The sequence below is a fragment of the Phaenicophaeus curvirostris genome, chromosome Z (assembly GCF_032191515.1).
Source record: "Phaenicophaeus curvirostris isolate KB17595 chromosome Z, BPBGC_Pcur_1.0, whole genome shotgun sequence".
In the NCBI taxonomy this organism is placed as follows: domain Eukaryota; kingdom Metazoa; phylum Chordata; class Aves; order Cuculiformes; family Cuculidae; genus Phaenicophaeus; species Phaenicophaeus curvirostris.
Genome location: NC_091431.1, coordinates 40,289,795 through 40,306,759, shown reverse-complemented (window position 1 = coordinate 40,306,759; position 16,965 = coordinate 40,289,795). Strand labels below are relative to the sequence as shown.

The window sequence follows — 16,965 nt, the reverse complement described above, 5'->3', positions numbered from 1 at the left end:
CAAACAGCATGGAACACAGAAAAAACAGACTAGATAAAATGTGCTGACCCTTCTGTCACATAGCTGTGAGCATGCCATTGCCATTGTGAGCACAATACAAATACAAACAATGCTGAAACAGGTCACAGAAATGCACTGAGGTTTCAGGAACTCTAACTGCACAAAAGACTTGAACAAACAGATGAGGATTATCTGAAATAATTTTTAATACCCATTCCAGTCCTCTTTTATTCTTTTTTTTTCTGCTTTATTTTTTTTTAATTTATCCAAACCACAGGAAAGATGAACACTTTTTTTGCTTTCTCTCCCCTTATATTTTTTCTCTAGATCTGGACCTTCTTCTCTCAGTATTTCAGTAAATGAGTATTGTGTTTTCACTCCTTTCTAGGCCTCTTTAGACATTCACACTTCCAGCAGTAATGAAAAATTTTGATGTAGTTTTCCTGTAGCTCTGCTATATTTAAATTGTTAGTTTCTCCTACCTAGTTTCAAGACTTATAAAAGCAAATATGAACTGCTTCAGCTTTGTACGTCAACTGGGGAACTCCCCCAGCAATGGCTATATGTAGCTGTGAAGGTCTTTACACTCCAAATAACAGTGAAAATTAGGCTGTAAAATATATATCTATTTCAGCAATTAGGCTGGCACTTTAAAACTACTTCTATTTTCTGCATGAAATACTATTCATTAGCTAATTAGCCTTTTTCTTCTGGCATGAAAAGGCAAATGCATAACGTTAACAGCATCTGAAAGCCATCGGTACTGTTGTTTGTATTGCTGCATTAATAAAAATGGTGTGTTCACATACTAGTTGTATGATCTCTCTGCATGCTGTGGTGCTGTTAGAGAAGAAGGAATATCCCCATTCTGGTCTTTGCATGTCAATGCGATAAAATTCTGCACCAGTTATGAAGCGCTTTAGCTCCTTTAGTACTAAAGACAGAGTTTCTGGAATCTGAAGAGTTTTGCAAGATGTAATAAACCACCATTAACATCCTGCTGATTGCCTCTACAGGCCTGTGATGCAGAGGATCAAAACACTGATGAAATCCCTGGCTTTGCTGAAATCATATCATATAAATCCACTTATATGAAGACATATGCAAGCTCTTTCCTGTCCGTGACTCATGCACTTGCTGTATGCTTTCCACTCAGGAGTTTCAGCAGATTATCAGAGAAGTCCCATACCAGGGTGTGTGGGGGGTGGTGCCTCCACAAAGTTAATATTAGCATTCCCCTTAGAAGATGAGAGCTTTAAGAACTGAACGCACTGCATGTCTGTGTATACTACTACAGAGAAGAAGTCTGTGGATAGGTACTGCGGGCGTAGGAGAACCAGTAACTTCCTCTGCTTCCGTGCGTGTGCAGGAACTCCAGTACTGAGCAGCGGGGGTGTACTGCAGCAGACAAAGAAAACCTCAGCACCACCCTCAGCACTGCCCTCAGCCCTTCACATGTGACTGTACTGTCCAGTACCAGTCATTTTTGAGCTCTGAGATCCATCTGTTGCATCCTTTTCTTTCTTTCTCATATTTAAAATCGAGGAAGAGGAAATTTACAAATCCACGGTTTATTCTCAAGATGCTTTGCATTGTGGTTTTTCACTGTTTCTCTTTGATATATATCTTCTGAACAAATCTATACGTTTGTGGGTTGTTTTTTTTTTCTCTAGAGAAACAGCACTTTCCACTAGATGGAGACAGGACACTGGATCACTTTGTCCTCCAGGAGGACGCTGACAATCAGGAACACAAAATAAAGACCAAACATGAGAAAGCCCAGGATTTTATTCATCTTCCACTTGCAGAAAGCAATGGAGAGGATGACAAAGAGCAGCATGATGAAGAGGAGGACAATTGCACAGAACAGACCGTTGCTGCTGACTGTCACCGGGGCAAAGCTGTTAATCACAGCATACAGGAGCCATGGAAGAGGAAGGCTGTTGAGAAAGAGAAAAATATATTGTAAACATTGCAGAGCTGCAGAATCGGGCACTGGAGAATTTCTGGAGGCACTTCAAAATACAGCCAGCATCTTGTTGCATAAACTGAGGCAGGAAGAGTTTCAGCTTTTCTATTATGTACACAAATATAATTTGTTAGCTTGGGGAGATCACATGGGATTTATGCTACTCACTCTTCCACCAGTTACATTGGTGAACTATATTTCCTTTGGCTGACAAATAACCTGGCATCCTGTTTGTGAGCAGGAAGACCTGTTTCATTTGTTTCTGGATTTCAGACTGCCTGTGGAAGAATCTATTCCCACTTTCTTTCTAAGAGTCTGCATGACAGGAGGGTGGGTTGCATAAACACATGCCCTTGCCATGAAGCAAGGCACTGCACCCCAAATTTGGCCCATAAAAGCCTCGAAACATATCTATCATATAAACTTGTGTTAAAATGTGAACTTTAACTGAACTCCAGCTTAATTTCTATTTCTGTATTTGTTGTCATTGCATTTCTCATTTCTGATGCCACAGAACGCGGCAACATCCCTCTGGAAGATGTTAAGCTGAAATAAATATTTAAGCACTGATCGGAGCTTAGCAGGCTTAGGAAGCATGAAGAGAGGTGTCAGAAGCTTACAACATTCAAATTTTGAATAAGCAGCTCAAGAAAGAATAATTTATTACAGCCCCAGTACTAACTACACCAGCCCACAGCTCAACGGTGCCATTTCTCTTACAAATATACCAAGTACAGGAAAAAAAGATTTCTATTGGCAGGAAGACTAAAGATTTAAAGAAAAGTAAGAAAGCATTACAAATGCTGTAAGTAGAAGCACACTGTAGTGTATAATGTTTTTATATTATTTGCAGGTCTGCTGCTTGTTATTTCAAACACTTTGTGCTTTTGGATGAATAGTGAAAAATGTCCCAGTTTTTCTGCTGTGTCCAAAGGTATTCTCATTCGCTAACAGATGGAGTAAAAAAGCCATTTATTATCCACTCTTAACTTAAAGATTCTTTTTTTTCCCCTGTACCTGTGCAGCTGTTGGTATATTTTCAGCAGCCAAACCTGTGATCTCTACAACTAGGCTGTTTGGGACTACAACTATGACTAGATCTGTTCTTCTGTATGTGTGATAGCAAGGAACAACCACGGATGGAAAAACTGAGAGTCTGTACGTGATTCTCAGTGCCTCAAACCTATGTTGATGATAGGAATGCAGGAATAAAGGCAGAGATTGTCTGTGTATTTCCTGCACATTTTTGAAACACTGAGGCACAGATTACCCCATTTCTAGACCTGATCTGGCTTGGTCTCAGAAGGTCAAAAAGGCATTTGAAGCCCAACCGTGTGCCACACATCATTATCCTAGAGCTGCTGTGAAGCAGTGAAGTGTAAATAGCACTTTTCTGCACAATCTTCTATTTCTTCACATTGTCAGAGATACACAAAGGGTGCTTTGTGTTAATAGTGAATTGGTTTGTAATTTGGACTTACCAGGTATACAAAAAATCACATGTCAAAAGTAGCCTAAATGAGCTACATCAGACAATGACATTCTGTTTTATTACAGCAAACACTGTGAATACTGCAGAGGCAATGAATTGCTCCTGATTATAATTTAAAAAGAAAGGCCTAGTAAAAGCACAAGGAGTGGTTACATATGCAAACAACAGCAACCTGACATAATTATAAAAATCTTCAGAGATTCCTTCTCAGAGCAATGCTCTTGCACACTTTTTAAAGCTCAGTTCACTTGCCTAGCCAGCTCTACAATGTATCGAAGAGAGAACTAGACAACAAATCTGTAAAAATTCTGTCAGGCAAATATTTATGAACTCCTGAGCACTTGAAATATTACCACATGCTGCATATTTGCATCATTCTCCATTTTAAGCACCAATGGTAGAAAATCATGGCAGGCAACACCTTGACAAAACCACAGCAACATGCTAAGAACAAAAGACTTGATAAAACAAATACAATTTTCTTGCTGTAGGACTTACCCCACCGTGATGTCAAATATGTTACTCCCAACAGAACTGGATACAGCCATGTCCCCCAGACCTTTGCGTGCTACAATAACACTGGTAATAAGGTCAGGAATGGATGTGCCAGCAGCTAGGATAGTCAATCCCATGATTTCTTCACTAATACCAATGGTCTCTCCAACCTAAAAGGGTTTAACAAAACAGCAAAAGAATACCCTGTGGTGAAAAAGCGCTTTCTGATGTTTAACCAGGAATATTACCCTGGGGCTTAATAACTAGCTTGCAGAATATAGTCAAGATTGGAGAATTACTCATTTTCACAGATTTCTACATTTCAGGAGAAAGATAAGATTGCCAAATAGAACCCTTATGCATTGACAAGAGGTTGTTGATGCCTCTGATGTTACCAGAATGATCAAGTCCTGTGGTCAGGACAACAGCTCCTTGAAATACTTTTCATTTACTGAGTAGTGATTTACTTCATCCACAGTTGAAGCTCCTAAAATAAAGCACTACTCAGCATGAGATAGATGATAAGACTCATTCTAAATGATGTCTCACAGTGCAAAACACAAAGCAGGGCTTGTATTTTGTACCAGAATCACCTCCTTACCTGATGTGCCCACCAGACCATTAAGTAAGAAAAAAATGCAATCCAGCTGATAGAGCCAAAAAATGTGATAGGAAAAAATTTTCTTGAGCTCTGAAACAGAAACAAAGAGAAACAGTGAATATCTATGTTGAAGATCTGCTGTTCTCTTATTTGCTTCTCAAGATGAGTGGCCTCTCATTTTCTCTGTTAACCTGTTCTCACCAGCTATTCTGATCACCATCAGATGATAGAAAAAAATGTCATGAAACTCAATCCCTGCACTAGTATATACTTATCTATGCATTATTCTTCCAACCACTTCATTTGTAAAATAACACTTGTTTGATGAATGGCAAGTTTTGGTTTCTGTTACGCTGCAGCTTGCATATGTATTTAGCTGAATGGTAGTTTGACTTCTAAATTTATGAATAACTTCATGCTTATAAATGTATTATCATTATAAACAGATACCCATACCTTTTATTCATGTATCAGTGATTTTGTGCAACACCATTCACAATCACACAGTCAGTATAACAAAGGTTGCCAATATGACAGAGCTAAAAAAATATACATACAGAGTTTATTAGCTGCTGCTGAACCCTGCACTACCTTTTCTTGTTAAGTCCTTGATAAATACACTTCCACTTTTTGCTGTACAGGGGCCTGCAGAATATTTAGGCAGCACACCTTGCCTGTATTCCTTTCCACTGCATGACCTGCCCCAGATGAGTCATTAGCCTGAGGGTCATTCTTTGGTGTGGTGGGAGCAGAGAAGACTGCAGGGCTTTCCCTGAACATGACTGTTGGAGAGAAAATACTATTTGGATTTTGTCAATTTAGCTTGCACAAGCCAAGATAAAGCCTTCTTTTTAGGGCATTTAACAGAGCTGCACAGAGAGCTTTTCTCATAAAACAGAGACAAGAGGCATTTATACAGGACAGCCTCACATTTAGGAACTGATCAGCATGGGTGGCTGTGGACTAAGAGGTGCTCATTGAATTGGGCTGGCTATTAGAGCTGGTCAGGCAGAAATGACACTGTCAGCTGAACCAGGAAAGAGCAAGGCTGGTCTGCAGCTCATTGAAAGAGTGTAGACTCTTTCTGCTGATAGAAATGGAATGAGATCAGGTTGTAACTGATGAGGAAAAGGTAAAGTCAGCAATGGCAATTACGCACACTCATTCTACAGGACAGGACAGTTAGAAGGTCGTATGTGCTCTACCAGCAGGTGCAGCTGTAGGCTGTGCTACAGAACACTAAATCACTGCCTGTAGGCACTTTGCATAATGCTAAATGCACTCCTGAGAACTGAGCTTGTAAACACTGACTATACATCCTATACAACTCCACAATTGAACATACACCACAATACACACTAAAGAAGGCACAAATTTAACAATGCTCCCAACCTCCCAAATACATATAAATAACTGAACTTCTGTTGGAGTAAGAAAACCACTCCTTAGGTATTTTAAAAGGATTACCTTTAAGTATATGCATAAACAGCCACAATAGCACCTGGAAACTTCCTTTTTCCTATAAATTCTATTACTGTCACAAGCAGTGTTTCTAGATCTGCCCAGTGCACTTTGGTTAATCAGCTTTGTAACTCTTTACAGAACAAACAGATTTACATGTTCAAAAGGGAGTTTTAAATTTTTGTCAAATCTGATAATGAGCTTCCCATGTTCAAACCTACCGAGCTGAACTTTTATTTTTAAAATCAAAAATTCACATGCATCAGGGGACAGAAGACCTTAGTCTGAAAAGGAATACAATCTGAAAGGAACACAAAGATGGCTGTTAAACTAGTGATCTGACATTAGTGGAAGCAGAATTGAGTCTGAAAGGGATAATTGAATCTAAACAGAAATTTCCTGTTTTTTAAACTAAATAGCTAGCACTTATTTTCACCATTCTTAAGAACCAACTCTTTCAACTTCCAGTGTTTTTTGCCTTCCTTTTAAAATTGGGATTTTCTGGCAATACAGATGGTCACAAGATCTATGCAGAGCACCTCATAGCAATGCAATGGGAATAGTCACTATATAACACTATATAACTATATAAGTAACTATATAGGCATGAGTTGGCCTACGCAAAACTAATACAGCAAGAGCTGTATTGGCCAGTAATAGCTCTCTGTCAGCGCAGTTAAATATACCAAATGGTTCTTGCAAAATAACAAGATATTGCCTATCTGAGTCAGACACCCACAGAATCTGGATGGCTAAGAATTATGAGTCAGTAACTTTGCAGCATGTGTACTCCCAGCTTGTTTTAGCCAATCCTTTTCCAGTTAAATTGGCTGATAAGCAGCAGTTCAAAACTAGGAGTATTTTAATAGGTTGAACAGTTTAATTACCTGTTTTTAAAGGGGGAACATTGAAAGTAAAAGAAACTTAAAGCTTTTACATATTACAGGTAATGAAATCAAGAATGGAGATGCTGCTATATAATTTGCATATAGATAAAATTTTATAAAGCAGTAATGAGAGCACTGATTCTTTTTCAGATGCTTGGTTTTATTTCCAGAGTATAACAACAATCATGCTTATTTTGTAATGACAGCATTCTTTCAAGATTTACCTCACTGCAACTACCTAGCTCTTGGAAATACAGAGAGCTGCTAATTCTAAGCTTTTTCCCAGAAGAATTAGTCAGAGACAGCAGACAGCAATACTTCTCGCCCACTTTTCTGGTAGTTGTTGCGATGGTTGCCTTGTAAAGACAGAGCATCCAGTTTATTACCAATTGGTTCTGTTGTGGTCATAGTAACAGGCAAATGAGAAAGCCAGTTCTTATGTTACAATCTTCTAACAAAAGAGAAAGAATTCTGCAGTTTCAGTATAGATAGCTTGGATTGGTGCTGTTCTTGTCTATCAGAAATCTCAGGGACATTTCTGTTGGTACTGATTTCATGTCAGTGTCTGAAAAAAAGGACTCTAAGTACCAAGAATTATCCAAGTATGAAGGTCTTTCTTCTAAGACCCTGATCCTGAAAAATAGTGAGTGCTTAAAAATTTCCAAAATAATGGTCTTAATTTTAGCCGGTATTATTGCTAATGCCTTCACCTTTAACATGAATGAATTATATGTTTGTCTTGTACATAAATGTATCTGCATTGCTAGCTTTGCTTTTCCTTTCATACTTGACAGTGCTTAAATCTGATTACTCTGAACATGCTCCTGTAAGTGGATCTGTGCGGGAACATCTTGTCCTTGTCCCCTTGGTAACAGTGCATCTCTGTATGGCAACGTGAGTTCACATAAGTTGTACCTCTTAATTGGTAGTGGGAATTTGCAGAAATACAACAAACTGCCCCAGTGATAGCAGGACTGGAGTCCCAATAGCCATTTTTCTAGCCTGTAACGTAAAGGGATGGATAGCGCAGTAAGGCTATAACAAAAGAAACGGCATTCAATAGCTGCCACTGACCCACTGGGCCACCTCGGTCACGTCATTCTGCTTTCAGTCTTTCAATATCCCTTACTGCAGGAGGTGGAAAGTTATGTTTGTGGTCTTTACAGAGCCACTGGGGAAATCAGCTATTAGTACAGGAAAAATATCCATTGCTGTTCAAACAAACTGAACAAAAAGTCAGGTGCAAAATGCCCCAAGGGCACAACCACCTCTGGTATACTGCCAGCAACATTATTGGTGTTATAGTAAGGATTTTAATATACACTGGCTAATGTGAGCATGTATTATTCAGGCACTAAACACAAATTAAGACGTCAGCTATTGAATCAGCTAAGAGTTAGTTGAATTAGTGTGGAACCTACTCTAAGTATATAAAAATCTGCATATGTGTGCAACAGAGAACAATAAGGCAGCAAGAATTTCACTAACTTTATAACCAAAGACCTTGTATATGAAATAATTTTCTTTAGAGCCTCTGAATCTCATGGAGCTAATTATAGCTTGATGTAGTACAAGTAAATGCAGTCAAACCACCACCACTATGTGGACAAAAAATATGCTTTAGAAAAGAGACACTAGGAGGAAATAAAACCTGATTTTTGAAAAGTGGACACCCACAAAGATGTCAAAGGCTCCATATGGTCTCTCAAATCAGCATATAGTACATAAGTGTTCAGTTTACATACACAAATCTGACCTGAGCATCCTGATGCAGAATTTGTGTTTCTGACTAAAATTACACTACACTTTCAAATCAAGCCTCTGATCGTAGACCTACCTACAAAATCTGCTTAAATATTATTTTAAGTTTGTTTTAACTTTTGCCTTCCAGATTTCATGGAAAGCTGTTTTCTGATGCCCATGCTGAGCTGTGATATTAGGTTTTGGTTTTGTTAGGCAGGGAATAGTGGGGATGGCACATGGGCATAAGGGAGAATGTTCTAGAGTCAAACACACTAACAAAGCATCCTTTAAAAGTTAGACAGTTTATTCAATCATCTGGTTAATTCTTTGACAGTAATTTTCAAAGTAAGTAGCTTGTCATACAGATACAGGCTACTGTATCTTTTGTTATTACTACGTGTAATTACAAACTAAATTTCTTTTACTTCTGTATAAAAAGCTACTCCTTTCAGTGAGTGACATTTTAAAATGCTGTTGCCTATTGACATATCTGATATATACAACTGTGCTTATCTTTTGTATCGTGGCAGGGTATTTTAGCTGTAGGAATGTCAGTATGCCACCTGCGAAAAATACTAGTGTTAATAGTTACATGCTCAAACAGTTGCATGTATCTTCTTGAGATAGTCACTTTACAAAACCATTATTGTAACAACTGCTTTCACTTGTACAGTACTGAATATTGGATAAGACTCCATGTCTATTGATGCTAGCTTCGGATTTTAAAAATACTGCATATACTTATTTCTTAGCAGTACTTGCTGATTTTGGGGCAAATTATGACAAAAAAAAAGAAAATGGTTTTGAGTGATAAAAGGAGGGCATAAATAGAGAAATAAAAAATCTTGAGATTAATTTTGTATGTTCTCTGTTACCCAACAAAAAATGTTTACCAGAGTTGTTAGAAAACTTTAAGAAAAGAAAGCTTAAAGAATTGAAGGGAAAATGTCAGTTTATATTCTCCGAGAAACCTTTATCTAAACAGAAATTAGAGGTCTTATTTCAGCTTGTTTCTCGCACTAAACTGCAGTTTTTTTACTGTGGGGGATGGCAGAGTTTTTCAGTGTGTGTGAGGAGGTAAAAAAGAATCCAAGGTGTTGATTTATAAGCTTACAAGATGTGCATCCCTCTCTTGCAGCAGTTTTAAATCTATTTTTGATCCAGAAAGGAAAATAGATTAAAAATCTACTAAGAGATTTTTTTCAGCTCTTGACGTTTTTTTCCTTTTACTTTCCATGAGCCGGTCAGGTCTCTTTGCAAATGTGAATATAAAAGTCATAAGACTTGACAACTTGTCACAATAAGTCGTTTGCATTAATAACCAGTCTCACATGATTCGAGCTGTGTTTGGGACAAAACTAGCAAGTATTTTACATGTGGAAAGACTTACAGGTCTTGTTCTAGTAAGAAAATTAAAAGAAAATGAGTAGAAGACAAAGGTCTAGTAGAACATGCTTTTAAAAGGAATGCATATCATTATTTTTGAATCACAAAGAAAATTTAGACAGTCTACAGTCTTACCAGTTGTATTCTTTAGGGTACCCTAGATGGACAGACTTCCTCAGCACTTGTGTGATATTCACTGGAGATCCAGAAATACAGATGTGAAGGCCCCAAAGAAGTTCTAAGAGTTTTCACTTTGTGTCATAAAATACTAGTGAATACAAACGGCAATCTTGATAGACCTATTACTAACTAGTTGCCCATATACACTCATTTGAAGATCTGACGACTGATGTGAACTCTTCTTCAAAGAAGAAACTATTAAAACCAAAAATTTGCTCTATTTTTACCTAAATCCACTACAGTCTCTTCCCGGCATTTAGCTAGAGAACCACTCTTTGCACAGAACAGAATGACTTACAATAGTTACTACTTACAGGTTTTCTGACATCTGGCAAGGAAGCCCACAATGGAAAAACAATGGGTAATACAAGAAGGTAGGTGAGTTGTTTGCGTGGGGTGTCAGGCCAGGCCAGGCTGAGAGGCTGGTCCTCGTCCTCTTCATTCTGTAAGCAGAATGTAAATGAATGAATGAGGTTAGGCATTCTTTAAAAAAGAGTCCTGAGGACTGTGCTGTGTTTCAGTGAGAACCCATGGGGTTTGAAAACATTACATCAACACCACACCTACCTCACAATATTAAAAAGATTCTGGCCAGACTGTGAGGTATCCCTGCAGCATAGGCTGCCTGAGGACATGCTTGTGGCTATGCTGACTGTGACACTGGTAGCTTGGGATGCACAAAGCGGTGTTGTGCCTTCTTCCTGGTGGGGAACCTTATGCCTCTGATACATGTTCCCACAGGCTCTCCCTTTGGATGTGGGCTAGTCTAGTCAGGGATCAAAATTGGTTTGGACTGCATCAAATCTGGCCACATAGAGATAGGGATAGGGATAGAGATACTGTGCATGTGTGTACACTCCTACACACACAAATATATGCATATAAGTAGTAATATATATATATGCACATATATACACATACATCTGACATTCTAATCTTTTGTGAGCAACAACAAAAAAAAAGATTGTGGCTGTAACTCTTTATTTAACAAAATAAGAAAATTGACTATGTTCAAAATAGTTCCTTCCTGAGTTGATGCGGAGCTGCATATGATGCTGCCAACATTCAAAAGAATTACGGAGATCATTTTCTAAAAGGCTGTTGAGGATCTCTATTGTTTCTCATTTCACATCTTCTACCAACAAAAAATGGGTTCCTTGGAGAACTGACCTGATCTTTGGGATATCTTCATCATAAGCCTCAGTCAATTATGGAAAAGTTTCTGACATGGGTTTTTTAAGTTTCAGAGGAAACTTCACGTTAACTCAGTGTTCACTCTTGACATTTTCTGACCAAGGGTAAGAAAATGTCTATATTAGAACACACGTTCACTTGTTCTGGGTAATGCGATTGAGTTGAACCTTGTCTCACTGTCGCAGGTTAGAACATGTTCTATAACCATCTCTTTGCCTCTCCCCTCCCATTCCTGGTTCCCAAGCTATAGGGTTAGTCTCAGTTTTTATACATATGCATGCGCGCGCACACACACACACACACACATATATATATATGTATTTGTACGTATATATTTTCTTGTTCATAGGACCATGGGGTAATTCAGGTAGGCAGGGACTTGAGGAGCTCCATAGCTCAGCTGGGGGGATTCAGACTGGACTGCTCAAGGTTCTGCCCAGTCAAGCTGTGAAACCACCGAGGCTGGAGATGGCCCAGCTTCCCTAGGCCCTGGCTCCACCACTGGCTGTCCTAATGGGTAAAACACTTCTCCTTATTGCCAGCCTGAGCCTCTCATGTTCAGAACTGCCAGAACACATCAGTCTTCTTAACACCTTGGTACTAAAACTAGAGGAAAAACATTCCCCTGCTATTTGTCTAGCTGATTTTCCCATCAATCTCTAGTGCCAGTTTATGTGTACACCATTAACTTGTCATCTCCATTATAGAAGAGGCAGACAGGGACCTTCTCCCATGATAGAAAACCTTTTGGTTGTCACACAATTCTCTTTCCTTAGACTGCTTCTGCCAACAAAAAGGACTCCTCTCAGCACGCTACAGAAAGAAAGCAAAGTGAACAGAGTTTAGCCTTTTAGGTGTATGTGTTAAAATAACTTCTTAACTTTTAACACAGGTAGGCAACGTCTCCAGAATTGCACATAGATCTTACTTATACTGCAGAATAAGATGATGGAAAAAATGGCATCAAAGCAATTTTTTTTTTTTTACATCAAAGCTTGTAATGCAAACCCTGTTAAGCCTGTGGAAAGGTTCCTAGAGAGCTCAGTGAAAGCTGAAGAAGTCCAGCAGATTATGTAGTGAAAACTGAGAGCATGAGAGGCATACAACTACTTCGTCATGTAATGTTCTTGTTTCCTTCTTTTGCAAAAAGATAGTAATTGGAAGTTCAGTTCTCCCTGCAGTGCGCAGGTTACTGTTCCCATGGATCAATAATACAGTTTTTCAGTCAGTTATTGCTCTGTTTTAAGATTGCTTCTATAAACCTTATGACAATATTTTAAGAAGCAGACATTTGGATGACCCTGTCAGTTTTTTTTTTCTAAGCAAGAAAGTTATTAATGAAATGTCAACATATGTTGGTATTGCTCATTATATTTTCTCCTTACTGCTATTTTTTTTACTGAAGAATTGGTCTGGTCTTAATTATTCCACTATTATGAACTCCTAAATTATTCAACATATCAGCTACCTGAGTACCTGCAGAGTACCTAGTGAGTACCAGTACCTACAGAAGCAAGCCCAACTGTTAGCTCAGGCTGACTGCAACAGACTGGAAGCAAATATTTATTTACCTCTTAACACACTGACAGGTGGCAGCTACTTTGACAGCTAGTGTGATATTAACAAACGACAATACTTTGTTAACCCCTACACTTCATAAAACTTTGAAGTTGCATGACTCTAAGACAACAGTAAAGTGAACAGGTCATAATAGCTATCATCATTAAAAAACTTAAAAAATATACATAGGCACAATTTGACACACTCCATACAGTACTTGAGATGGCCCTGAGCAGCAAAAGAAGCTAGCTTTAGCCTCTAGCTTTCTGGTCTTTACCAAAGCAGGCAGATGATCTGTACTTCACTGCTGCAATCCATTGAAGCTTGACTTTTAGGGGATTGGATTAGTGCAGTTTGTGGTGCTACTTTCTAAAAACCAAATCCACTCCTTTTCCATTCTGGTTGATGCTGTTGGGTTGGGAAAATCAAACTGAAATGGATGCTCAGTTTCGAAATATGACAGCTAAGGTAAAGTTTGAGCACAAAAGGACCAATTGAAGGGTTTCCTAAGAAACTCTCTCTGAGTGGCCTCTGTTTAATTCAAGCAGCAGACTCAGCTGGAATAAAACTCTATAAATGACTGCGTCATAAACAGCACTGAGTAACAAAATGCTTCCTGAATTGCCATCTTTAGAGACTAGCCATGATTAACAACTCTATTTAATCACAACAAAAGCTTTACATTAGTCTGAGTTGCATGTGAGTCTGCAAAATGTACAGAAATCAATACCTAAGTCTGTTCATGCAGCATTGTACCAATACACACTGTATTTCAATGCTGGCCCTCATTCTAGCTTCAAGTCTACGTCAAACAGCACTGGACTAGCATGAGCACACAGGCAACATGACTGGCTACAGCAAAAGACCAGAAAGAACTGCATAAGGCGATTGCCAGATGTCTCCTGAGAAACTTTGATTCATCTGTTTGAGATATTTTTATGCTGCACTGCGTCATCCCTCACCCCAAGATAACTATCCCCCCAAAAATAGGCCAGACTTGAGTCCACAGTGCAGTAGGGCAAAACTCTTTTTCTCATTATTTGAATTCCAGGATGCATTAGAATCATAGAATCATAGATTCACAGAAACACAGTATTATAGAATGGATTGGGTTGGAAGGGACCTTAAACATCATCTTATTCCAACCTCCAGCCATGGGCAGGGACATCTCACTGGATCAGGCTGCCCAAGGCCCCATCCAACCCAGCGCTGAACACCTCCAGGGATGGGGCAGCCACAACTTCCCTGGGCAACATGTTCCAGTCTCTAACCATTCTCATCATGAAGAAATTCCTCCTTATATCAATCCTAAATCTGCCCCTTTCCAGTTTATAACCATTCCCCCTCGTCCTATCACCACAAGCCACTATGAACAGTCCTTCTCCAGCTTTCTTGTAGGGCCCTTTCAGGCACTGGAAGGTTGCTATAAGTTCTCCTTGGAGACTTCTCTTCTCTAGGCTGAACAACCCCTACTCTCTCAGCCCATCCTCACAGCAGAGGTGCTGCAGCCCTCTGACCATCTTTGTGGCTCTCTTCTGGATTCACTGCAACAGCTCCACATCCTTCTTATGTTGAGGATTCCTGAACTGGACACAATACTCCAGATGAAGTCTCACAAGAGAGGAATAGAGGGGCACAATCACCTCCCTCCACCTGCTGGCCACGCTTCTTTTGATGCAGCCCAGGATATGGTTGTCCTTCTGGGCTGTGAGCACACATTGCCGGCTCGTGTTGAGATTCTCATGGACCAGCACCCCCAAGTCCTTCTCTGCAGGGCAGCTCTCATTCACATCATCCCCCATCCTGTACTGAAATGGAGGATTGCCCTGACCCAGGTGTAGGACCTTGCACTTGGCCTGGTTGAACCTCATGAGGTTCTCACAGGCCCACTTCTCCAGCCTGTCCGGGTCCCTCTGGATGGCATCCCGTCCTTCCAGTGTGCAACTACACCACCCAGCTTGCTGTCATCTGCAAACCTGATGAGGGTCCACTCGATCTCACTGTTTATATCATTGATGAAGATATTAAACAGCACCGGTCCAAGTATGGACCCCTGATTACAGATGCTACAGACTGGATCGCCATTTCCTATTTCATAAATTGGAATCAGCATCTGATTTTCAAATATTGACCTTCCAAAAATCTGTGGAAGTAAGGAAGTTCAACATATTTGTAAATCTAGCTCTCATAAATTTCAAAGTGATGCTGAGCTGTCCACTGAGGTTGAAGACATGAAAAGGAAACAATAATTCTGGAAGCTATAAAGCCACATAAATGCGAATATCATGCTCTGGACTAAGCGGCAGTGATATAAAATGACTCAGCATAGATTTACGGCAGAGATTACATGCACTGTCTGTGGCTCCAGACTGTGTGCAATGTAATTACTGAATATGCATTCTCACAGTTTGTAGACACTAATACTGAAACTATAGTTTTTATTTATTTTAGTCTGCATGGTGAAATTGCTATACTTGCAATGTTCAGTATGATTCTCTCCTGCAATGTAATGATAACATGATATACACAGTGGATTCTATTCTATAATTCTATGAATTCAGTTGCTTAAATACACATACGGTGGTGCCATTTTATATAACTTCTGGTATCTCACTTGACCTCCACACACTCCATCAGAAGTGGAGAATATTCTGCTTGTTTATGACATGCCTGCCACTACTATGCAAAAATCCCCATTTCTCAAGGCCAGCTTAGGTGGTATTGTGTTCACATCTACACATAAATGAGTCCTACCCCAAACTCATTCTCTGCTATGAGTTTGTAGCTAAGTAGCTTTAAAGGTACTGGAGTGAAAACACATGGGAAAGCTGCATTAGTTGACATTAGGAACTCTGATGATAATCTGACATCTACATAAAAATTTCACATGAATCTAAATTTAACTGCTGTTATGAAAACACAGATCATAGTATAGTTAAGTAAAACCTGAAGCTGTACAGACTGTCATGGTTCTCCTATACTTCCAAGTCCATTTTGGTGATGTACCTGAAAAGCTTGTCCTGAATATGCTAATGAACATAGAACTGAACAGTTTACTTATATTAATCCAAAGAACATTAATTCTAACTGTTCTGGATAGTCATAAAACACATCAATACCATTGCTGGCAGAAACGAATGGCATCAGTATCACTTTCTCTTAACCAGCACGATCATCTGAAGAACACATGCCCAGGCCACACTTAAAGGCTGACAAGTAACAATTAATTTGGGCAAGCTGGCAATCATAGAATAATTAAGGTTGGAAAAGACCCCTAAGGTCAAGTCCAATTGTTAACCTAATACTGCCAAGTCCATCACTAATCCACATCTCTAAGTGCCACATCTACATGTCTTTTAAATACCTCCAGGGATGGTCACTCGACCACTTCCCTGGGCAGGCTGTTCCAATGCTCAATAACCCTTTAAGTGAAGAATTTTTTCCTAACATCCAGTCTCAGGCTGCCCTAGTGTAACTTGAGGTCATTTCTTCTCATTGAGGTCAATGGCTTGATGCTGAGATGGAGATCTGTGACAAGTGGTGTCCCTCAGGGGTCTGTATTGGGACCAGTGCTGTTTAATATATTCATCAATGATATAGACAGTGAGATCGAGTGCACCCTCAGCAAGTTTGCAGATGACACCAAGCTGAGTGGTGCGGTTGTAACACCAGAAGGATGGGATGTCATCCAAAGAGACCTAGACAGGCTGGAGAAGTGGGGCTGTGAGAACCTCATGAGGCCAAGTCCAAGGTCCTACACCTGAGTCGGGGCAATCCCTGATATCAGTATAGGATGGGGGATGATGTGATTGAGAGCAGCCCTGCCGAGAAGGACTTGGGGGTGCTGGTTGATGAGAATCTTGACATGAGTCAGCAATGTGTTCTTAGAGCCCAGAAGACCAACCATTATCCCAGGCTGCATCAAAAGAAGTGTGGCCAGCAGGTAGAGGGAGGTGATTGTGCCCCTCTATTCCTCTCTTGTGAGACTTCATCTGGA

The 16,965-nt window shown here is 39.6% G+C and overlaps 1 protein-coding gene across 4 annotated transcripts in view; it reads right to left on the bottom strand.

Annotated features, from left to right (window-relative positions):
* Nucleotides 1–1,654: 1,654 nt before the first annotated feature.
* The window catches only part of SLC24A2 (solute carrier family 24 member 2), a 105,276-nt gene continuing 89,965 nt past the window's right edge, over nt 1,655–16,965 (bottom strand). For all 4 annotated transcript variants that reach the window (XM_069881199.1, XM_069881201.1, XM_069881200.1 and 1 more), the window contains 4 exons: nt 10,529–10,657; nt 4,558–4,647; nt 3,960–4,126; nt 1,655–1,940 (listed from right to left, as the gene is read on the bottom strand). In XM_069881199.1, the coding sequence (XP_069737300.1) occupies nt 1,691–1,940; nt 3,960–4,126; nt 4,558–4,647; nt 10,529–10,657 (636 nt within the window). In that variant the 3' untranslated portion in view covers nt 1,655–1,690. The remainder of the gene's footprint in view (nt 1,941–3,959; nt 4,127–4,557; nt 4,648–10,528; nt 10,658–16,965) is intronic.